We start from the raw sequence: 24,000 nt of genomic DNA, 5'->3' as shown, positions 1-24,000 counted from the left end.
ATTGAGTTAATAAATTAAAATCTGTCATACGCACTTTAATTGTCACAAATATCACTTACCCCGGGGAACCCAAGGAAGCCCCCATTGGATCTGGCATTTAGACAGTAAAATATTTGGGTGACCATTGGGAGTTATGGGGTTAAGAATGGACTTAGTCTATTAATTTTCTCTGGCTTTGTGTTCAGTAATTCAATTATTAATTACCTGCAACCCCATGACTAGGATCCATATTGTCTTTATTATGAACCTCTCTGTTTCTGTTTTTTACATGTACCGTAAGTAATTATGATAATGACCTGTACACATTCTTCAGAATCAGCTCTGATTATTAGCCAAAAATAACCCTCACCTATTGGCTTGATAGTATGGCCTTGTGAAGGGACAGTAAGTTTTCTCGTTCTGAGGGTAATAAAGAGGATTTACCATGGGTAGGAGGGTTACCTATTAATTAGAGCCAGAAGCTCATGACCTTTAAGTGTTAACTCTGGCTCAGAGCTGGGGTTTTTTGAGTTTAAAAATTTCTGTATTTGAATGTAACATACATGTAGCTTGCACATTCCTGCACATGCAGCTTTGATCTTATTTTTATCCATTTTTTGGGCATAAAATTGGTGTCTTAAAACCCAGTTTTGTTCCAAGGAAAAGAGTTGCAAGTTACACACTTCAAGGTCACATGCGTCTGTTAGAGCAAATTCAGATCTGTAATTAGAATCTGTAGAGGTCATTATAATAATTATTATCACAATAGAAATGGAGAGGTTCATGACTTGCAGACTGTGTTATAATTGACCCCTTTGGACAGAATTGAATTATAACATCAGTACCCTTTGCTGTACTGAGCATTTGAATGGTAGTGACAACTATTTGTTGTGTGCTACTGTTTCAGGACTCATTGGCAGCTAATATGGATCAAGTTCCCTCCAGCAGTATTCTTAGAGGTTCATTCAAGAGACTCAGTGACTATCTGACTCATCCAGTGTTCAACAGTTATCACTCAGAAACAAACATTATACGCTACATGAAACTTCTAGAAAATAAAGACCTTTCATTGTGCCATTCCATGATTCCATTGGTTAGTGATTGAAACCATATGAATATTTACTTACTAGAAAGTATATCTGTTGTGGTTTGTTGTGAGTTCAGAATGCAAAGATTACTTTTTACAATGTAACATTGATTACATGTACTTTAATTAATTAATGAGTGTTTTGTCAAGCACATGGTTCAGAAACTACAAGAAATAAATACATGGCTGCTTGGGTCTTCGGGGTGGCCCTGAAAAACAATCAGGAACTCGCAAACCAATAGGGGTCTCCTGCTAGCGATATTACAACATGGTTCAAAATCTGTAACAAAAGAAAAATCAAAATTGAATTGTTCTAAAAAAAATTGAACTGGGAAAAAATCATCATCATTGTCTAGATCTACTCATTAGCCAGCTGCCAACTTCAAATTTTGTTGAAACCCCTATTTAAATTACAGGTAGTGCATGAAAAAGTCTCTTTCATTGTTGTATCTTTTCCAGGGTTCATGCACTATGAAATTGAATGCCACAACTGAAATGATCGTAAGTCCTTGTGATAGTTATTGTTTTTGTGTTGACTTAAAAATTGCTCTTAAAACTGATCCTGTCTCAGTGAACTGATAGCACTCCAAAGGCGCACGCACAGAGCAACAAAGGTTAGAAAATATGGCAACCTATCATTCTGTGCAAGAAAATTTGGTTTTGCATGGTTACCGTTTGACTGTACATCCACCCCTCCATGTATGCCAATGTGACCATATTCGCAGGCTCAATTTTAGAGAATCAATACTGGTATACTTGTCTCCAGACAGTTTACAGTGTACATATACATTTTTGATATTGGACATCCATGTTAAGGTTAATTGACACCTGTCAAAACAAGGTATCTGCTGACCAGTATCAGGTGACCATATTATGGGTTCAAGTTTAGAGCTCATCAAGCCCAGCTGTTTTTTGAAGTTGACCGCTGACCAGGTACTGGAGTTTGATTGGATCGCAGGCTCAAGCCAGGTTAACCTATCATAAGAATAAATAACCCGGGAGCTGCGCTTTTAGGCTTGGCTAAATCTATATATTAATTATCTTGACCTGTTAACGTGTAAAATTAGGAAGCTAACTAACCTTTGAAACCAGTGCTAATATTGATACACCATGATCTGAGTAATTTGACCAAGTTTTAGTTTTAAGGCATTTCATTTTGGAAAAGGAATAGTCTCTCCTTTTGAGTTCAAATTAGGAGGGGATGAAATGTGGTTACTGCAGCAGGAAGAGTTTTAGAGGTGATGGCCAAAGTTGCAGCGACATGACTTACTATTTTTATTGGAATAACTAGTCAGATTTGCCGATGCCCACCAGAATGGAATGAGTTACAACTGTACAGGCCTCCATACCATATTGGACAATAAGAGAGAATGCATGTAATGTTAGAGTGATTGTAAGACTGCCCTAATTTCATGTTTTGTTCTTAGCCTGTGACTTGGCCAAAGTTTGCCGACATTCACCCCTTCGCACCAGTTGAGCAAGTGGAAGGTTACCAACGCCTTTTTAAGGATCTGGAGAAAGATTTATGTGAGATTACTGGCTTTGATGCTGTATCACTTCAGCCTAATAGGTATGTAGATGTTCTGGAAGGGATTAATATGTACACCCTTCTACTTGCATACTTGAAAAAAAAGACAGCTTGTCGCTTGCTAGATGGTGATATATTCCTCCCATAACTGGCATTCAGGGACCCATCACATTGCATTACCAGTGGAAAGAAGAAAGAGTAGGGAAAAAGCTGAAAACCCCCGAAAAATAAACCACAAAAACACTGTTGAGGAGTTGCTTCTCCACACTGAAAAATGCTATGCAAACATTAGTCCCACATGTACAGCAAGGTCCTCTATGCCCACAAATCCCTGACAGCCCATGTTCTTTGTAGGTTTTGGTTCAATTGAATTTTATTGCACATGTGCCATCAACCTCAGTTATCTAGAATAATAATTAAGAAATGGGATCGTAACAAACTAAAGTTGCATGCGCCGATTCTTTTTTTTGTATGGGCCGCCATTACGGAAAAAAAATATGGCGATGGAAAACAAAGTGGCAAATGCATGATTCGACCAAAATATTTTCTTGTGGAACTTTCGTCTGCTTGGTCCTTGTACTGGGCAAGTTTTAACCAGGCTTGCCATCGTTGGAAGAGGTAATTTTTGAGAGTTCGCTCGGCAGTAGTGATGTAATGTACAAATGCACAAGACCGCGAGGGTATGCTTTGCGTTTGATGTTGTTCGAGGAAATGAGGAGGGTGAATTCACTCAACGCAAAAAAAGTAACGCAAAATTATGTAAAAAAAAAACCCAAGTATACCAATGCAGAAACAACATTTGATCAAAAATTCAAAAGTGTGTAGTTACGACTAAATGGAAGTCGTATGAATGAACATTGCGCGGTCATCTCAGTCTCTGGAGTCATTCTGAATAATTGTCAGCTGTTCCCTTTAGAGAAAACATTAACAACAAGGGAAATTATTGGCCTTTCCAGTCACATTTTCCAAAGAGCATCATTGTTGAAAATTTGCTCCCCGTGCCCTTACGAGAGAATTGAAATTATTAACATAGAGTTTGTAATCGCACTTGCTTGAAATTAATGGTGAACGTGTTATGAAATTTTGGTGTTGCATCAATGAAATGCGAACAAATAATTGTACTGTCTGCACAAAGTGTGAAGTGAAGAATTAAAGGGCTGATGACTGGTTGCTATAAAGGGAAAAACGACATAGCGTTTTAAATTGAATGAACAAAAAGTGTCAGTTTTCTTTTTTGGTTTATGCCAAGAAGCCATACTAAGATGCCTTACTTTTTCCCTCAAAAAAAGTCTGAGTTTCTCAAAAAATAAGACCTAAGATCCCCGTAAAATCTCAGAAAACTAAGACTTTGTCGATGATGGATCCGTTAAAATGGATCTTCGAAGAATTGCAACCTAAGCAACTTCGCGTGAAATGCTCAACGGCAGGTCTTTTAGATATCACGCAATGCAGGATAAATTGTATTCAAAACTCCAAGAGGAAAATAAGCACATGCTAGGAGTGGCGAATGATATTTGAAATAAACGATAACATTCACTCAGTTTTGAGGCTAATGATCATTGTTTTGAGCCATTTCGCATTGGACAACCTTGCAAAACCAAGAAAAAACCTGAATGCAAACACAGACGAAATTTTGTCTCTTGTGCTAGCCGGCTCTTAGTCCTCTACTGGTAAAAAATCAGTTTTATGATTGTAATTTGTATTTGTGCATTTGTACGCTGCATCGCTACTGCCAAGCGAACTCTCGAAAATTACCTCTCCTAACAATGGCAAGCTTGGTTAAAACTTCCGCAGTAGAAGGATCAAGTAGACGAAAGTTCCACAAGAGAACATTTTGGTAGAATCATGGATTCGTCACTTTGTTTTTCATCGCAATATTTTTTTCCGTAATGGCGACCCGTACAAAAAAAAAAAAAATTAATCGCCGCATGCAACTTTCGTTTATTAGACAAAAAGCGCGTCACTTTTGTTTAATAGACAAAAATGACCGTCCTTTTTGTGTAATGAACAGAAAAACTGGAGTCCGGAAACAAACTGAACGCTGTTCTTTGTAAACTTGTTTAATACAACCAAATTGTTCTATTGTGGAGATTCACATGAAAATTATTGTCAAACACCTGCAAAAACTGCTATTCTAGCCACATCTATATTATCTTTGTTGCTTCAAAATGTCAGACATACTATTTTAAATCATTACTCCTCATATTCTTATTCCGGAATAGGGTCAATCAAACGCACCCCGTTAACATGGACTGCATGGTTATCTTCTTGTTTTTATTCCAGCGGTGCACAGGGTGAATATGCTGGTTTGAGAGTCATCCGAGCTTATCATGAACATAATGGAAATGGCCACAGAAAGGTTTGATGATGCTGCTGTCTAGCTGCCTTGACCTCTTAATCTTTAATATTTGTTTCCCATTTCAGCTAGAGTTTAAAGTCTCACTCCCAGGGGTAAATTGGTTATTCATGCTACAGGGAATTTTTTTTCAAAGATTGTTATTTGCATGCTAGCATGAATTAAAATCCTCTGAGACTGTGACATGTTCTGAATTGGCTAAATTTCCAATCAAGCTAATTTTGTATTTTTAGAAAAAAAAAGTACATGAAATTTATTATGCTTGTAATTATTTAATTATTTTTACCACAATGTTGCCATTTGAATAATTTCTTAACATTGTTTGCTTTTGTGGATGCTGCTTCATTATCAATAAAGTTCCTGGTTGATCATTAATAGTATTTGTCCATGGAGCAGTAATTCATCTGTTTACTTGAAATGGTAGATGGGGGATTGAGGAAGCTAGGCATGACGTTTTGCTGACCAAGTTTTATCTAGAGATAAGCAGATCAAAGAATTGGCTAACACAAACTTTCAATGAAGCTCTTCTGCATTATTTCATATTTTGTGGATAGGTAATGCCCCAATCAACAAGGTAGTGAATAAAATAACTGAGTAATGAATATACCCATGTTTGATATTTGAAGGTTTGTCTTATTCCTGTGTCTGCTCATGGTACAAATCCTGCCAGTGCACAGATGGCTGGCTACCAGGTTCAAGTCATCAAAGTTGAAAACAGTGGAAATGTCAGTATGACTGATTTAAAACAGAAGGTATGTTTTGATTTTTGCCCTAAGGAGTCAGTCTAGTTTTTAATATCCTTTGATTGAAAGCAATTTCAGGAAACCAAGCCTTCCCTTGCATTTTATGTGAATTTTGAACCAAATGTGAAATTGTACCATAACATATATAACACCAATTCTTTCTTAACATATTAAGAACCTCAGCAATCGCCTGTATGTGGGCTTCTCAGTGTTAGTTACGGTATTAACAAACCTTGCAACAGCAGAATAGACCATTTTTACAGGTCTGTGCTCAGTTACCAGACCTTTGAATAAAGGAGAGGATGGAGTTGACCTTGTTTTGATACAAACCTTATAATCGCTTTTCTTATGTAAATCATATTGTTGTAATGCTAACAAATTTCTACTTACATAAGAAAAGCAGTGAGGTAGAAAAACAAGGTCAACTGCATGCAGCCTCGCTTTTATTCAAAGGCCTGGTAACTGCATGAGCACAGAACTGTAAAATAGTCTATTGAAAATCCCGTTGCATAGGATGTAACTATGTGTTCATATAGATGGCTATAATTTGCAGGAGCAGTCTCAGGGTTAAACCAGGCAATGCCAAAGACACCTAAAGACCTGGCTCTAGTTGTTCAAACGATGGATAGCGCTACCTGCCGGATAAATCATTACCGGGGTATCCACTGGATAACTCAATAGCCCATTTCTGAGTTGCTGCATGCCTCAGTTTCAAAGCGAGTCCTGGTGCACAGCCATTCAAATGGAAATGAGTTGCGTATTCTTATGCAAATCAAACTCATTTCCCTTACAATAGTAGAGCACCAAGACTCACTTCGAAACTGAGACAAATAGCAACTCGGAAATGGCCCATTGGTTTTTGCTAGTGTTTATCCGCTGGATAGTGATTTATGCGTTGGATAGTGCTATCCATTGTTTGAACAACTGGGGCCTGAAGTCCAGTGCCTTAGCTTTCATAAGGTAATCATTTTTCCCTGTATAGAAACTTTTTAATTCCAACATGATTCTTCCCATGATTCTCCTTTACCTATACTGGTATTGAGCATGTTAAGTAAAGAAGCAATTTCAATTATTATCTTAAGTTGCTTAGTATCATTAACGCCCACGTCGCCAGTGGAGGGTAGGTGCCCAGGAAGCCTGGGGGCTGCAACCGCAGTCACATCCCCAAGGCGCTAGAACACCCGACTGGCCTGCCCAACCCGCAACCAAGCCACGAGCCCCCCGCGCCAGGCCCCCCTAAGGCACCCGTCACACTTGAGCCAGATAGCTCAGTGGAATAATAATAATAATAATAACACACAAAAGAAAAAGAGCACAAAAAAAAAAAAGAAAGGGGGGGAGAGGGAGGGAACGCCGAGAACCACTAAACTCCTAAACCGACTCACAACGCCACGCCAACAAACACGCTGCAAGCACATTGGACAACACATGCACTACGCAGGAATACCGCTGAACCATGTCAGCCCCAGGGCTCCCCCAACCTAAAGAGTGCTGCAAACGCTACAAAAACGCATAACAACGCTAACAAACGCCTGCAAAACGCTACTGACCGGACTAGCTCCCGGTCGTGAACCATGTAACTATAACAAACGCTACAGAACGCACCAAAACGCTGAACAACGCTACCAGACGGCCAAGACACTAACAACCGCCTGCAAAACACTACTGACCAGACTAGCTCCTAGTCGTTAACTATGTTAAATTTTATTTAACTATATACAATAATGATGATTATTATTATTTATTGCATGCCCTCTCTTTTCAACAGGTGGAAAAACACAGCAAAGAACTGGCAGCCATCATGATCACATATCCATCCACTAATGGCATCTTTGAGGAGGGAATCAGGTACAACTATCTGGCATTTCTTGTCTATACACTGCACTTCCCAACTAAGCAGGAATCCTCTTATATCTCTCTGTCTTGTAAATGAAAATAACAGAAGTGTTATCTGATAATTTTACATCCTGTTTTTTTATTCAGGGATATTTGTGACCTGGTTCATGAACATGGTGGACAGGTTTATCTTGATGGTGCTAACTTAAATGCACAGGTTTGTTTAGAGCTTGAGAGTGTGTTAAGTTGATCTCCCTTGAGTTTGTACAACATGCAAGCTAGCGAGCCGTGCGTCAGAGTCAACTTGAAGTTACATGTATTGAAAGCCCACCATTTTAAAATTGGTGCTAACTCGCATTTATTGGAAACTAACTTTTAAAATGGCTGCTTAGACTTAAATGTGAGTCAGCATGTGTGACTCGCATGGTTCGTTGGCTCACTGGCTCGTAGTTTCTTAAGACCCATCTCCGTCTGATAAGCCAGCTTGTCTAAGTTGCAGTCTACTTCATTTGTTAGCTGCCTTTTCAGAAGCCTACTTCTGAAAACATATTACACTCAATTGCAAACACTTCTGTTTGGCATGCAGGGTGTTGAAATTGAGAAAAGCAATGAAATAATATTTTACTGGTATGTTGAAAAAACTGAACATTGAAGATGAGATTCTTGGCAGTTGATACATATTTTTATAACAAATATTGTTTGGAATTGGTACTTCCCATCATACAGTATACATGTAAGTGTTAAAAGGAGGGTTGACCTAACAAGGTTGCTGGTTTTTTTTAAATCAGGTTGGGCTCTGTCGACCAGCAGATTATGGGGCTGACGTGATGCACACCAATCTACACAAAACATTTTGTATTCCACATGGAGGAGGAGGACCTGGAATGGGTCCTATTGGAGTGTAAGTAGTGTCTATATGACCATGATGGTGTCTTTTCACACTGCTTAAGATGTTTGCCTACTAATTCAAAGGTATTTTTGCGCAGTTCACTGACTATGCGGGAAAAGCAGATCTTAACAAGTGTTATTGAAATCCAAAAGAAAATTGGGGTAACCACGCATTTTTCAAAGATAATTAATCAGCAATGTTTGTAAAAAGCTTTAAAGTACAAACTTAAGCTATGTATGGCATTCTTTTCCAAATTGAAGCTTAATTATGTCTGAAAAATGCTTGGTTACCCCCAATTTTCTTTTTGGATACCAAGAGCACTTGCCAAGTTCTGCTTTCTCCGCATACATGTACTTTTGAACTGCGCAAAAATACGCTTGTACACTGTATTAGTAAGCTCCACCGATAGGAAACCTTGAGATGCGCAGAACGTATGCGCAATAACAATTATAAGTAGGCACCTTCCTTAAAAAGTTAAAATTCAAAGACCCCAACTTGTAATGTTTTACAAAGATTAAGGTGGCTAGAAGGTGTTTTCCACAGGTAACAGAGGGTTTTCAATAGGAAAGGCTCACAACACCATTGAACCTTTTAAGAGGGAAACATTTTCAACATTTCAGAAATAATAGATAGATTTAGCCAAGCCTAAAAGCAGAGCACTCGTGTTATTTATTCTTACTGGCCTTACTTAAACAATGAATTTACAGGACAAAACAATTTTGATTTTTTTTTTTGTTTAGTCGTTACGAAAATCGATCAAATAAAGAAAACCAAGCAGAACAAAACAATCCAAAACCAGTTCTGGTCAGCGGTGAACTTAAAAAAAAAAAACCAGCTGACCCTGATGAGCTCTGACCTTGAGCCCATGACATGGTCATGTGTTACTGGTCAGCAGAAACCTCGTCTTGTCGCGTGTCAATTGACCATAACATGGATGTCCAATATCCAAGATATAAGCTGTAAACAGCCACCATGTTAGGCTTATTTATTATTATTACAAGGAAAATTGCCAGAATACTCCTGTAGGCTGTGTAATGCCTCCCCACCTCCACCCGACAGTCTGTACAGGCATACGCTGACGTCATAACCATAATTTCTCGCATTGATAGATTTCCCAAATAATCTTACCCATGGTGCTCTGCTGGCGTGCAATTTTGTAAGGGTGTCTGTGAGTCCCAAACTGTTGCCATGGCAATGGCTCATAATATGAGAATAATAATTATTTATGTAGTAGTTATTTATGAAGCACCATCGGAAGATGAGAAAAAATTCCACTAGATAATTTTTTTAAAGTTTTGTAAAGAATGCAAAGAAAAGAATACTACATGGACATTTTTGCAAAAAATCAAAGTTTCATATAATTTGTTCAACATTTCCAACAAAATTTATTTCAGGTTTTCACAATAATTTTAGGCAACATCTTTACTTCTGGTCAGTTGTTTTCATTCACAAGCTGATGTGGGCAGCATGTGTGGCTTACACATGCACCATCAGCTGAAAACCCTTTCAAGCCTCCTTAACTACCAACCAGTAGTATATAGTAACATACTTCTTTATCTTGTGGCCTAACAGGAAGAAGCACTTGATTCCATTCTTGCCAACTCATCCTGTGGTCTCTCCCGGAAGCACTGCATCTGAAGGTGCCCGTCCATTTGGAGTCATTTCAGGGGCTCCTTTTGGCTCCAGTGCTATTCTTCCTATTTCTTGGTCCTACATCAGGCTCATGGGGCCTAAGGGTCTTGCCCATGCCTCAAAGGTTAGTGAATAGTTATTGTATTAAGTTAGAGTCCTTGATTTTGTTTAGTCTTGTTCAATGTTCCTGTATGAGGTAGCAAAAGAATAAACTGTTGCACACAAAGGGGAGTTATATTCTTGTTGTAATTCTTTTCATCCTAGCAAAACTGATTACAGGGATGTCTTAATCGTTAACAGTGTTTTTATGTGAACCAGTGAAATGGATGTACTTTTTAAAGACAAAGAGGAGAGGCTTTGGCGTTTTGCACCTCACCATCTGCTGATGCAAAAACTTCGAGCCTTGACATCTTATGTATAGGCATTTACTGAATCTTGACCATGACTCAATGTTGGAGGGTTGGAACAGTCATTAACTAACCTGTCAAACATTATTATTCATTTAATAGGATAAATCAACTTTATTTTGAAACTAATAATGAAACCTTAATAGACAATTCAAACAAACAAATGAAGATAATAGTATTTGCAACTTTGTTTAACAAATTAACTTAACAAGGATAAGAGGTATTGCTATGTCATTTAGGTAAACTAAACACAGTGACTCATAATGACGACATTCAGTACAAGCCGAAACTGAAAGAAAATGTACCTTGGTGTCTCAAAGCAGGAGAAAACAAAGCAAAATTTTCTCGAAAGCTGCAAATGATGGACACAAGTCACCGTTAACAGATGGCAACAAGATGGTTGCCACTTCTCTTTTGCACATGCTAGAACGCAAGCCTCTGCAAACTCTTAGAGATCACATGACCATTCTCGTACACCAACAAACAAATACCTCTGCTGCCAACTTAGTCAGGGCTCAAAGTTTATTTTTGGCTTTGGGAGCACGTGTGCGACCAGGTGTAAATTTTTAGGCGCACTGCTGAAATTTTAAGCGCAGAGTTAAAAATTTTAGACGCACAGCTTCAAATATTTGGAGCACGTACTCCAAAAGAATACTTAATTAACGCTCCAAAAAGAGCGACTCAGGCTTCATGTTGCAATATTGGCTTATTGCGGCAGTATTGAACACATGGAAACAAATAAAAGAATCAAGATATTTCACAACTTTATTATTTGGTGCTTGGTTGCGTTATATCTATGTTAAATTTATATTTATCAATCAGAGTACGTTAGTATGGTCAGGTGAGTAAGCACTGGAGAAGTCGCACTGTATTTTGGCTTTTAAGGTGCGGTGGTGCAACCACACATGATTTTTTAGGTGCACAGCCAAAACTCTAGTCGCATATGCGACCAGTTGGTCGTTAACTTTGAGCCCTGTTAGTGTGGGCAAAAAATGGCATGCTGCCAGACATGTTAGGCTCCTTGTTGGTACTGTTGGTTACTCTAATGAAATCAGCCTCTAACTTCAAATTAGGGTGAAACCCTGGCAATGGGAACAAGGTAGATTGGCCTGCTTGTTTCCATCTTTGCCATTTACTTTATAATGTCAAAAGAAAAGAAACATCATAAATGCCTCACAGGCTGCAACATCCTTCTTACCTTTCAAGGAAAAGAAAGAAGTAGTCGTATTAATGACAATGCCCCCTTATAATAAATCCATGTACATAATTTCATTTATCTTGTAGATTGCTATTTTGAATGCAAACTACATGGCAGCCAGATTGCAAGATTATTATGCTGTACTGTTTATAGGAAATGATGGTAAGAATGGGTACTGTACCAGCATGTGGCAATTCTTTATGCATTTTTGGATTTTAGTGGTCTGGTCCTTCATTCTCAGAATAGACAGATTGCTTCTTGTTTCAAATGTGCCATTATTTGTCACTGCACACTAAGCAGTGTACAGGACCATTGTTCTGTGCACCAAGTTTTACTGCAAAGTTTTGTCATAGGATTGGCACTGCAGTTTCAGTAAGAGACTAAATTTTTAAAACTGTATCACCTGTAGCATGAAGCGACTAGGAGTATTTCTACTCCCCCCTGGATGGGATGTCAGTCCATCGCAGGGTTACCCCCAGCATCAAATTTGCTGGTACCCATTTATACACCTGGGTGGAAAGAGGCACCGTGAGAATAAAGTGTCTTGCCCAAGAACACAACGCAATGTCCCTGGCCAGGACCGGAACCCAAACCACTTGATCCGGAGTCTGGCACATTAGCCATGAGGCGACCGCACCTCTCATTGTCTGGTGTCAGAGTAAAATTAATGCTTTAAATGGCTGTTTTGGAAGGGAAATAGTTGGTTCATATAAACTGACCATGAAGTATTTCAGTAAACAATATTTATTAATGAATGAGAGACCTGAGTGATCCTCACACTTAGTTAGACACTTTAGCAATTGTCGCTCCTAACTGTGTGGCTTCTAACCTTAGCTGGTAGGGCATTGCACAGGCATCACAGAGGTCGTGGTTTCAAATCCCATTGGAGACACCTGAATTTTTCAGATAATCACTGAGCCTGAGGCGAATAATTGTTTTAGTATAAATACACAGGTGATCATTTCAAAAAAGAGAAAAAAAAAACATTTCAACGCGAAATCGTCTTCACTTACAGTGGCAAAACGACTACTGGCAGCCATTTTGTCCGTCGAGGTGATTATCGGCTGATAATCGGAGATAGCGAGCCAATGAGAGCGTGCGATTTTGTATAATCACCTGTGTATTTATACTAATTAACAATAATTCGCCAAAGGCAAGGTATCGGTGAATAAAAACAGAGATGAAGTCGAGGTTTTTATTCTCTGATTTTCACTGAGCCTGAGGTGAATAATTTTGTTTTAGTATAATTACATAGGTGATTATTTTTAAAGTGTGCATTTCCTTTAAAACAATAGGCCTTTTGCAACAAACGATTACATGGCACAAAATCCGCCACGCTGGAGGGCAAGCTCATTATTATTCCCCCACTGTTACATTAAAACAAAGAGACCTGAACCAGTCAAGCTTGACTTGCCTTTGTTTTAATGTCCCAGTGGGGGAATAATAATGAGCTTGCCCTCCAGCATGGCAGATTTTGTACCATGTCATCGTTTGTTGCAAAAGGCCTATTGATTTGTTTGTCAATCACCTTCACAAAACAGTTTGCGGCCATTTTGGAAAAACTGCTTATATTAGGTGATTATCACGTAATAAACACCTCAAGTCCAACCAATCAGTGCAGAGAATTTTCAACAATTACCTAGTATGTAATTATATTAATCGCTCACTGGAACACTATGTCCCCATAATTTAACCCATTGACATCCAAACCGGCCGAAACCGGCCAGACTTAGTATTTTAGTCTGTCTAACGCCAGACGATTTTACTCGTCAATGGGTTGAAGGTCAATTAACTGCAGTAAGAAAGATTTTTGAGCTGACATTTCAGGCATTAGCCCTTTGTCCCTTTTCTACAGCTACATTGTACACCCTATTGAGTGCAACAGTGAAACATTTTTCATTGTAAAGACCTATAACTAAATTTTTTGATTTCATTTTTTTCACTCTTCAGGATACTGTGCTCATGAATTCATAATTGATGCGAAGGATTTTAAGAAAACTGCTGGTATTGAGGCCATTGACATTGCAAAGAGACTGCAAGATTATGGTACATGCTCAATGATAATGATTATTTTAGTGAAATTAAATTCTAGTCAAGCCGCATGTTTAAAAAAATTCTGTTTCATTTGAATTGTTACTCACAAAATAATTGTGAAAGTGGAATGCCTGGAGATGTAGCAATTTTAAATGAAATTTGGAAAGAATAGGTATGACTGATGTTTTGAAAGCTCTTAAGGTTGGATGAGCCTTTAATTTACTTGAGTCCAATTTCAGAAATTTTGAATATCTGCAAATTTTATGACTAGATGGTGGGATTTTTTTTACATTTAACAAAGCTCCTTCAGTCAAATTTTGGCTGTAAGCTGCCTTGAATTATAAGTTTTTCATTTAAGTACAGACAACATCTAAGTTTGAGAATTCTGTTTTGTATTGGTATCATGTTTTTACTGTAGATTTTGCATTTTAATGTAGCAAAACTACTGCTGGCCATTTTTGTTTTGATTTTGGCAAAGTTTTAGTTGCTAACATGTGGTTGTCATAGCAGTATGCGATGCCGGTATTAATCATGATTATTGTACTACTTTCAACCAATCAACTCAATAGTGAAAATTCTTTTAATGGCATGTTTCCTTTAATCCAGTATTCAAATGGTAGGTTTTCTTTGTAACAGGTTTTCATGCGCCCACTGTATCCTGGCCAGTGTCGACTGCTCTGATGATTGAACCGACTGAGAGTGAGAGCAAAGTGGAACTGGACAGACTCTGTGATTCGCTCATTTGTAAGTCAAACTAGAAATTCTCCTTACCACTTGCTATATTTTTTTCTTCTTAAGAAGTTACGAGGCTCAAAACAGTTTCAACACATTCATTTCAATAAACTGTACTACTTGGAAGGATTGAATTGTGCTGCTGCAGTAACTGTTGTGGTACCATGTCCAACACCAATAATTTCTTAACAAGATGCACTCATTGATTTGACTTAACAAGTCACCATGGCAACACAGCAGCCATTTAAAACCATCTTATATTTTGTCTTTAAAGTGCCCCTGTTACCAACTCTTATTTTTCTTTGTATTTCAAAACTTTGTTGACTAAGCACTAAGTGACCAAAGTTTTAAGCCTGATCCAAAAAAGACACCTGTTTATTTTTACTGGACTTTTCCTACTTAATTGTCTGCCACTACTACTGGATTGAGGAGAAAATGAAGTCAAAGGCTCACTGGTATAAGAATGCAATGCATGTGTATGCTACAGAATTAATATGCATCATGGGAGTTTTGGGCTTTCAGACTTTTAAATTCGCATTTTGCATATATAATTAAGCTGCATTCACACACTGAAATTTTAAGCAAGTGATCCTTTGACGTCACCTTTGGTGATCCCCAATTTTTATTGCCGGAAAGTGATAAGCATGCAGTAAGATAAAACTTTTGCAAAGTTAAAAAAAATTATCTGGAGCGAATTCATATTCACCTTCACAGTTGGAAAAATCTAAGGTGACTTGGAATCTGCTCCGTACATTTTGTATAGGCCACTTTCAAAAATACCATAATAGTCTTTGTTTGCCCTCCAAAATTTTGCATGAACATTGTAAGTCCCAAGAGAAACTAGAAACAATGCTTATGTATGCGAAATTTTGGAGGGCAAACAAAGAATATTATAGTATTTTCAAAGTGGACTATTAAAAACAGTTCACATGGAAAGAGAGATCACCATCACATCACAAAATGCTTCGCACTCTCCTTAAAATAGACGGTGTGTAGTCAACTCAGATATGGCTTGTTGTAGTGTGACTCCCAGTGTTATTGTGAAAGGTAAGTGAAGAGAAAACAAAACATGTACAAGAGCGACAAGTTTTTAATGGACTTTGGTTCTTGCCTCAGGTTGGTTCTGAAACTCAGTGATTCTTTTGTTCAATCACAAAGCAACATCAATGATGCTTAACTATTGCTGTCAAACAAGAAGATCAAACCCTAACCTTTATTTCTTATCATGCATCTCTACTGAATATTACAATCCTTTCAGTCCTATCTTCTCTACTTTCATAGCAATCCGCCAAGAAATCCGCGATGTTGAAGAAGGAAGGATGGATAGAGCGAATAATCCTCTTAAGGTAAAGAAATAGTCTTTCTTACTTGATACTACTGGTCGGAAATCCCTTCTGTCAATGATTAGAGAAGATACATGTAGCTGGTGATTGTACTACTCTCTTTTGTATGCCTCTTTTGTGGTATTGTGAAACAAGTAATAGCAACAGAGCTGTTTTTAATTGGTAATTTTCTTAGCTGACAATGATGGTGGTGTGTGATTTTTAAGTCGGTTAGTAACAATTTCCTCCATCAACCATTTTCACGTTCGCCATAATAGACTTTGTTTGCCCCCAAGATTTTGCATAAACCGTTGTTTTCAAATGCTCTTGGGAACTTCTGACATCACTCTACATTAAGGGAGTTTTTAAATAGGGATAACCTCTTAACTTCCTTTTCTAGAAGTACTTTTCTCCTTAGTTTTTAATTACATAATTATGTAGTTTGCTTCTGGAATAAATAAAGTATGTATGCAGGTGTGTATGTATAGGCAGTGTCCCAAGAGCATTTGAAAACAATGGTTTTTTCAAAATTTTGGGGGGGGTGCAAACAAAGTATATTATGGGGAATGTGAAAATGGTCAAAATTTACCCTGATGCTCAGATGGTCCAGTTCGCTTGTGTCACGCTTTCTAGATTGCGTGACACGAGGGAGCTGGACCGTCTAAGAATCAGGCTAGTTAAAATTATTTCATTTGAGATTCGATTGAAAACGTCTATGTAATTCGAAATTAACCGGTATTTCTAATTGTCCTTTCTTGACAGAATGCTCCACACACCCAAGATGTGGTTTCAGCTGATGTTTGGGACAGACCTTATAGTCGAGAAGTTGCAGCATTTCCTGCTGTGAGTATAAACTTCTAGTCCTTAAAAATTTGGGAAGCAAGCTTGAAGAAGGCATTAATGATCACTACCTTGCCCTTTTATCCTCTTTCTGATCATTGTTCAGTTATCATTTCGGAATTGCATAAGAATTTTTTTCTGTCAAACCCAAATAAGTCAAAAGCTCCCTTGTGCTCGTCACAAAATCTCTTCTCGAGGTATTGCATGACGTATCAACGTAAAGCTTCGTAAAAAGCGTTTTCATGTGACTTCTTTTGACTTGTCAACTCTGCTTAAGGAGAATGGTGCGATGACTCGAAGGACAGACTGTATGAAAGGCCATTTCGTTGGGCTTGTATTTGCTGTCAAAGTTTGTTCTGTACCATTACATGGTTTTTTGGTTTTTTTTCTTGTCCAGGCTTGGTTGAAAGGAACTGCAAAATTCTGGCCAACATGTTCGCGAGTTGATGACAAATATGGTGATCAGCAATTGGTTTGCACATGTCCACCTTTGGAGAGCTATGATTATGACAAGACACAGTCTTTTGCCTAAACACAAGAACGTGAGAACAAATGGCAATCGTTTTTTTGTCACGCAATCTCCAGGTCTTTACTGCGTGATGGGTGTCAGACTAAGAGACTCAAGGTCCGAGAGAAAGTGCCACACCTTTTTTTTTCTGTCAGGCACACACTTCTGACACACACACTCTATAACCAGAAGATTCTTTGAAGGAGATGGTTGTTCTTTTTAAGGGAAACAGACTTGTACATTAAAATTACTTAGGTTACTGACATATTTTACAGTGAAGCAGAGAATTTATATTTCTAGGACGTGAAAAGAGGTTTTAACGTATTTAATATTTCATGATATGGGAACATGTGTACATTATGTAGTTGTCAGTTGTACTTGAATGTAATTTGTCTGATTCTCAGATGATACAGGTCTTTCTTGTCACACACTCTTTCCCTTTCATGACAAGAGTGACCCAGACCCTCTGAGAATCAGGCTAAGATGTAATAGATTGAAAGAGAACTTTTTATTTGATGTCGATCCTAAGCACTGCTGTGATGAAACAAGTTACTTTTTGCCAAGTACTGAAGTTGTGATTGATTGAAATAATATTGTGAACAACAGTTTCATTTTCACAAATTTTTTTTATTTTTTTGAATTGTAATAATTAGAGTCCATTTTCGTGGGTCTTGACCATTTGACCCCTGGAGCACCCCCATTGACGAGTAAAATCGTGTGGCATTCCTGCAGGTTAGACAGAGTAAAATCTATTTAGTCCTGCTCCTAGGAGTCAATGAGTTAACTTCTCTTTGCACTATAAAGGAATATCTTGTCAAAATTATGTAAATTTTGATGCATAAAATTAGAACAAAAAATTGGCCCTTTGGTTGTGTGTTTTTATTTCTTCTGCATGGTGTGGTTACTTGGTGGATAAAAACTGCAGTATGACGTAAGGAGAGAAGAATTCCGTTCCCCTCTCTTTCCTGCTCCTTACACCCCCCTTCCCCCCCCCCCCCCACCCCACCCCATCCACAGGGAATAGATTTAAGCATTTTCAGTTTTTGTGTACATTTTACTGGAGTGGGACTTACTCCAAACATTTATTCGGGAGAGGGGACTGTCAAGGAACCGATTCCTTTATAGTCTTTATACAACGCGAAAATTGGCCATTCGCCAAGGGTCAGGTACATTTTACCAAAAGGGGTCTTTCTTCTAGGGAGGTGCAAATGCTGTGAGGGAAGAAGTGACTGCTACGTTTACTTATAAGTTAATTTGTCACCAATAGGCATTGCGAAAGGTACATGTCTTCATTTCAACGGTGACACCTTCGAGTTTTGAGTCCTATGAGATTCAAACTTTCAAAATTTAGAATGAATAGACATGACAAGGGCCTGATTAAATGTTAGTATATTTGGAGGAAATGGAAACGGCGAACTCTAGTTACGCAAGTTGTCCCCGCCTCGATTAGTTTATAAGCTATTTGCGGGGGGAAAGAAATGTAATTATTTATTTCTAATTTTCAATAAAATTTGTCGTTGTCGTTTGAAAAGTGTCTAGCAACCCGGCGGGTCTAATTTGCAGGGGGCGGGTTGCAGGTCATTGTTTCACCAATACAGAAAGTATCCTAAACATTCATAAAAGCTAACCTTAGGCCTAAAAACATTTGTTTAGGCCTAATTAGGCCTGAGGTCAGCTTTTAAGAATGTTTAGGATACTTTCTGTATTGGTGAAACAATGACCTGCAAGTTAGACCCGCCGCTAGCAACCGGCAAATTTTCGATAAAATACGAAGTATGGAGGGGTCAGGGCCCCTCCCATCTTCACGCAACCAAGCTTCCCGCCAACGATGAGAACAATTCATCCCATCCTTACCCCCGTCGAGTGTTGCAGAGAGAGGCCGTTTGTGTGCAAACAAGGGTTTAGCACGAATCTCTGTCACGCAGAAATACACGAAAATTTGCTGGCATGTAGCTAAGAATGAGGATTTCTAGCCAGGTGAGATATTTCCCAATTCATGTTCCTTCAGCAGACATTTTAATTTGATTTGTCGGCTTTTTCATGTTAACAGCTGTTGAGGTCACGGACTTCACGGCCTTTGCATTTGGTGGAATATCTGGATCTTTCAAATCTCGGTTTAGGTAAGCTGAAGTGAATGACGGAAGGGTTGTTTTCTCATTTCATCAAAATTTACTAGGTGTACTCTCTTTTTTAGTTTCTCTTGAGAGATTGGAATTGTGTCCAAAGCTGCAAACAGTTATCCTTCGTGGAAACAAAGTTGAATCGGCGCCCGATTTGCGAAGCTGCCCTCAACTGTGGAAAATTGACCTTGCCAACAACGTGGTAATTAAACGCTTCCTTACCAGTCAATATATAAGCCCTAAGGCTAAATTATTGGTTATCTTCATATGGTTAAAAAGACCAGACGGTCTAAACGTTTTGTTGTTATAGAAAGCTTGATACCCCTCTAAAAACAAGCTTCTTAAAGTACTTTACGATCATCGATCTTTGCTACTTAAAAATATAGAAATGGTTTACCGAGGACAGATTAATCACTCATGCAAGCACAACTTTAGTGGAAATAAGACTGAAAAAGTTACTTATAACACTTTGTCGAGAAGATATTTTGTCTCTCTGCTTCTATCATAAGAAAATCCTTTGCATTCTTACGATTACATTGTAATGTGGTTTCAGTCGGCTTTCTTCGTGATCGAGAATTTGTTGACCTTTTCGTTTTTGTTCGTTTGTGCGGTTTTGTAAACAAAGCTAATAGCCGTATTGTTTCTTCAATCTTCGTAGCATGACTCGCTCTAATAACTGAGAACAAAAAATGTAAGTATGTTTTGTCTAGGTTTTATAACCTGTGGGTATGAAGCAGTTAATGCAAAATCGTTAATTAAATGATATAATCAATTTTAAAACTCGTTCTTAAATGGGTTCTTAGAATATGCGTCGTTTGTACGCAGCTTTTTACCACGCAGAAAACATCTTCATTATATCTCTATATCAGCGAAACGTATTTTTTTTACCATATGTCACTTGTGTTACAGTGTAGGAGTTGCCAAAAAAAACTTGCATTGCAGAGCAATACCTTCCGGGACTGTGAAATGCTCTCCAGTCCACTTAATCTTATCTCTTGTAGAGGGGTCAAACATAAAATGGCTTTAGCATAGTATAATTGTCAACTTAATCCTTAAACTGTCCCTGTTATAAAAAAAAATCACTTCCATTTTCTCTTCAGAATTTGGAAGTGCGTTTGCTTAAAACCTGACTGGCAAAATGTTGAGCTTTAATGTCTTATCCATAGGCCATTTACTTTGAGTGTAAGTTTGGATTTCAAGGTCCGCCATTACTCGCGTTCAAAACTGACCAATTGGACCTCAGAGGGATGGATCCAGTGAAAAGTGACATCAAAGGCTTCGTCACTAGCTTAAAATTTCAGCATGTGAATGCAGCTTATTATAAATGCAAAATGCAAGTTTAAAAGTCTGAAAGCCTAAAACTCCAGTGCTGCATATTAATTCTGTGGCTTACACACACATTGCTTTCTTAAACTAGTGGGCCTTTAATTGATGTCATTTTCTCCTTGATCCAGCTTAATTCTCAAGAACTTAAAGTTAGTAATGGCAGACCATTAAATTGGAAAATTCCAGTTAAAATGAACAGGTGTCTTTTTGAAATCAAGGCTTAAAACTTTGGTCGCTTAGTGTTTGGTTAACATAGTTTTAAAATCCAAAGAAAAATAACAATTGGTTTTTTTCATCCAGGGGCACTTTAAAGTGCCCATAACTCCAAGCTATTTTTTTCGCGAAAATGAATCTTTCCACCTGTTCGAGATGCATTGTGGCCATTTTTTCCTTTTTCTAACAAATCCTGCCATTTTAGAGACTTTGAAAGTTGTGAAAATCCAAGCATCTGGGTCTATTCCTGTTTTTATGTCACAAACTTATTTAAATGTGAGAATGATATACACAGTAAATGAAATGGTGACAATAGAACCCACTGGAAACTCGGAAAAATCTGAGCCCCAGATGGGATTCGAACCCACGACCCTCTGTGATCCAGTCGGATGCTCTAACCACTGAGCTACTGGAGACTATGGTGAGCAAGGTCGAAATGTGGGTTTTGACTCAAGCTGCATCACGCAGCTGCAGAGTCAAATAACTACAGCTACAGACAATCTGCCAGCATAGTGCACTTAGACTTAGAGAATCAAATCTAAATTAGGTTATTTGGGTGAGGACACAACTATTAAAACAGCTCTCTTGATTGGTTCGGAAAACAATATGTACAAAAAATAAATGTAACAGAAATAATGAAGCCCAACCGTTTACACAATAGCCCTTGTCCTATGCCAATTCAATGAAGTTAGAGGTTAAGAAGAGCAGTGGACTATCTGCTTATTTCGATTCTACAATAAATTGATTAAATGAATAAATGCATATTCTTATTGACTGATTCAATCATCAATAATTATTCATAACTGGGTGATTGATTAAAGGAGCAAATAGATATAAATCATGACTGTCTCAATCAGTAAAAACATATTAAATGATAATTATGTGGATACTTTGTGCTGCAACCACCATCATTGAATAGATATAAAGTGAGTAGGTTCTTATGTATCGTATGTTGATTTTTTTTTTATTCAACTGATTTCAACCTTACAAACAAATGGAATTTGTAATACAGATAGTAGTGACATCATAAACATCACATGTGAACATTTACTGCATAATGTTCTCAGAAAACTTCCATAATCAAGTTTTGTCAAATTTAAACAGGTTGTCTAACCACTTAGTGAAAACTATTAAATGTCTCTATTCCTCATGTTTTATATTAAACTTCCTAGCTACTAGATGTGAGCGAACATTGACTCAAGTGACGTTGATGGGGGAGCACTGCCTTGCTTTACGTTAGCTTGTGCGAATTCTGGGAATTGTGTGACAAAGGAACCTGACAATACAAGCTGAGTGCAAAACAGCACATGCTTTGGACTTGCTGGTGTTGTTGGGCTGTTGCTGGAGGCATTCTGGGGTGGTGTGGGTAGTAGAATAGCGGCGGCGGCATACATGCAGGTAGCTGCAGTTACGGTATCAGCAACCCGGATGACTTGTTGAAGTCGAAGCACACAGTTTAGGGTTGCAGCAGTTTCCTTTTGACGTCTGCAGAAGGGTAGACATCCTCAGCGTGATAGGGGCTCAAGCAAACATTACAATAGGATTCAGCTAGTCCTGCGAAAGGAAAGGAAAGGATCTTATTTTAGTGTCTAGTCGTTCTACCGCTGGGGCACTGTAAACTGAAATAAACAATTAACACAAATCAAGTCAAATGTTGGGTTTTTTTAGGAGAGGGGAAAACTGGAGTACCCAGAGAAAACCTCTCGGTGCAGAGTAGAGAACCAACAAACTCAACCCACATATGATGCCGAGTCTGGGAATAGAACCCGGGCCACATTGGTGGGAAGCGAGTGCTCTCACCACTGCACCAAGTCATAAGCCGCCCAGTAATGGAATTGCTGGTGTATGATAGCCAGACCAGACTCCTTAATTTAAGGACATCTCAGCTATTTATTTTGCTGGCCCTATGTGGGTAGGCAGTCACAAGGATTACAGTGTATATACATGTATGCATATAGCCACTTCTGGAATGTGTCATGGACAGGTTTTTTTTCTTTTGCACCATGGTAATTGGAGAACCCATGGGGCCTGAGTTGTCCAAGTGCAACTGGATTTCAGGGGTCTGGGATTAATACAAGTTGTCTGGCAAAAGTGACACAAAATCAGTGTACTCACTCCTGAGTCTTTTGTCCTCCAAAAACTAGTATCTAATGGTCTACAAAGACTAAGAGGAGAGGCTATACCAGGAGTGCAAAAGCTCTGGTTGAGTGAGGATGGAAGGTGAGCGGTGGCTGGACAAAGCTGAGTGAACTGATTTAGACACAAGATCTTCGATGGCTGAAAGCTGAGCTGGACTGAAAAGCTGTGGTCTGTCTGAGGCTCTCCCTCTGTTTGGTTAGTAGCAGACGTCCTTGTCGAACACTCTTGGCAGGTTTTGACCTTAGCTGTGCACCTTTTCTGTAGGTTTTGTGATGTGGTTGCCTTTCCCGGCAAGGCCTGTTTGAGACTAGCAAGAAGCTGCCCTCGGGAGTCTGAATGGGAAGGTTAAGAGCTTGAGAACAGAGTTTTACGACTTCATTGTTAGTGCAGTGTAACTTTCGCCTTGGACAGATGTATAGTTAGCGTGTGAATATAATAAGTGCTGACTGTGCAGAACATCACAGGGTTACCCCCAGCATTAAATTCGCCAGTACCCATTTATACACCTGCAGTCTCGGACAAAATTGTTGAAACACTTTACAATACCTTGCCCTCCCACAATGTTGTTGTGGCAAATGGGCTCAGAAACTTAAAACAACATTGTGAGGGGAGAGTGAGCCGCGAAAGCTTCACATCTGTATAGTGGTGTACTGTTCCAACGAATTTTGTCCGAGACTGTGGGTGGAGAGAGGCACTGTGAGAGTAAGCACTGTGATGGACTAGCATCCCATCCAGGGGGGAGTAGAAATACTGCTAGTGGCCTCATGCTACAGTAACCGGAGATAAGCGCTGGCCTGATGGGCCTTCTAGGCTTGCAGCAGACCTAACCTATACTTTACTGTGCTGAACAACGGAAAATGAAGTGAATTCTAAATTGCTTTTAATGCTGTTATACAATGTAGCTAGATAAATATCTGCTGGCATAGCTGTACTACAAGCAAACTTTATGTTACACATTTGTTGAAACACTAAGCCATGAGTGCTTTGAAAAAAGCACTAATGCTGTGGATCTTATTAACCTGCTAGCAACAACAAAGCCTCAAAGTTCGAAGCTAGAATACAATAGTGCTTGCTGACCTTGACCTTGGCAACTGGACTGCACAATCACTTA

The 24,000-nt window shown here is 38.6% G+C and overlaps 2 protein-coding genes across 2 annotated transcripts in view; both read left to right on the top strand.

Annotated features, from left to right (window-relative positions):
* The window catches only part of LOC137973693 (glycine dehydrogenase (decarboxylating), mitochondrial-like), a 31,568-nt gene extending 13,617 nt beyond the window's left edge, over positions 1-17,951 (top strand). The window contains exons 14-28 of the mRNA XM_068820566.1: positions 887-1,072; positions 1,526-1,567; positions 2,494-2,636; positions 4,878-4,953; positions 5,577-5,702; positions 7,462-7,541; positions 7,677-7,746; positions 8,318-8,430; positions 9,991-10,174; positions 11,742-11,817; positions 13,606-13,701; positions 14,326-14,433; positions 15,703-15,767; positions 16,506-16,586; positions 16,981-17,951. Of these exons, the coding sequence (XP_068676667.1) occupies positions 887-1,072; positions 1,526-1,567; positions 2,494-2,636; positions 4,878-4,953; positions 5,577-5,702; positions 7,462-7,541; positions 7,677-7,746; positions 8,318-8,430; positions 9,991-10,174; positions 11,742-11,817; positions 13,606-13,701; positions 14,326-14,433; positions 15,703-15,767; positions 16,506-16,586; positions 16,981-17,115 (1,581 nt within the window). The 3' untranslated portion in view covers positions 17,116-17,951. The remainder of the gene's footprint in view (positions 1-886; positions 1,073-1,525; positions 1,568-2,493; positions 2,637-4,877; positions 4,954-5,576; positions 5,703-7,461; positions 7,542-7,676; positions 7,747-8,317; positions 8,431-9,990; positions 10,175-11,741; positions 11,818-13,605; positions 13,702-14,325; positions 14,434-15,702; positions 15,768-16,505; positions 16,587-16,980) is intronic.
* A 994-nt stretch (positions 17,952-18,945) lies between these two features.
* Positions 18,946-24,000, top strand: part of LOC137973694 (uncharacterized) — a 41,161-nt gene continuing 36,106 nt past the window's right edge. Inside the window, exons 1-3 of the mRNA XM_068820567.1 lie at positions 18,946-19,068; positions 19,142-19,211; positions 19,286-19,413. Coding sequence (XP_068676668.1) covers positions 19,051-19,068; positions 19,142-19,211; positions 19,286-19,413 — 216 coding nt within the window. The 5' untranslated portion in view covers positions 18,946-19,050. The remainder of the gene's footprint in view (positions 19,069-19,141; positions 19,212-19,285; positions 19,414-24,000) is intronic.

Source organism: Montipora foliosa, chromosome 10 (assembly GCF_036669935.1).
Source record: "Montipora foliosa isolate CH-2021 chromosome 10, ASM3666993v2, whole genome shotgun sequence".
Lineage (NCBI taxonomy): Eukaryota > Metazoa > Cnidaria > Anthozoa > Scleractinia > Acroporidae > Montipora > Montipora foliosa.
Note: the sequence above shows the minus strand (reverse complement) of the source record. Positions and strands in the feature narration are given on the sequence as shown.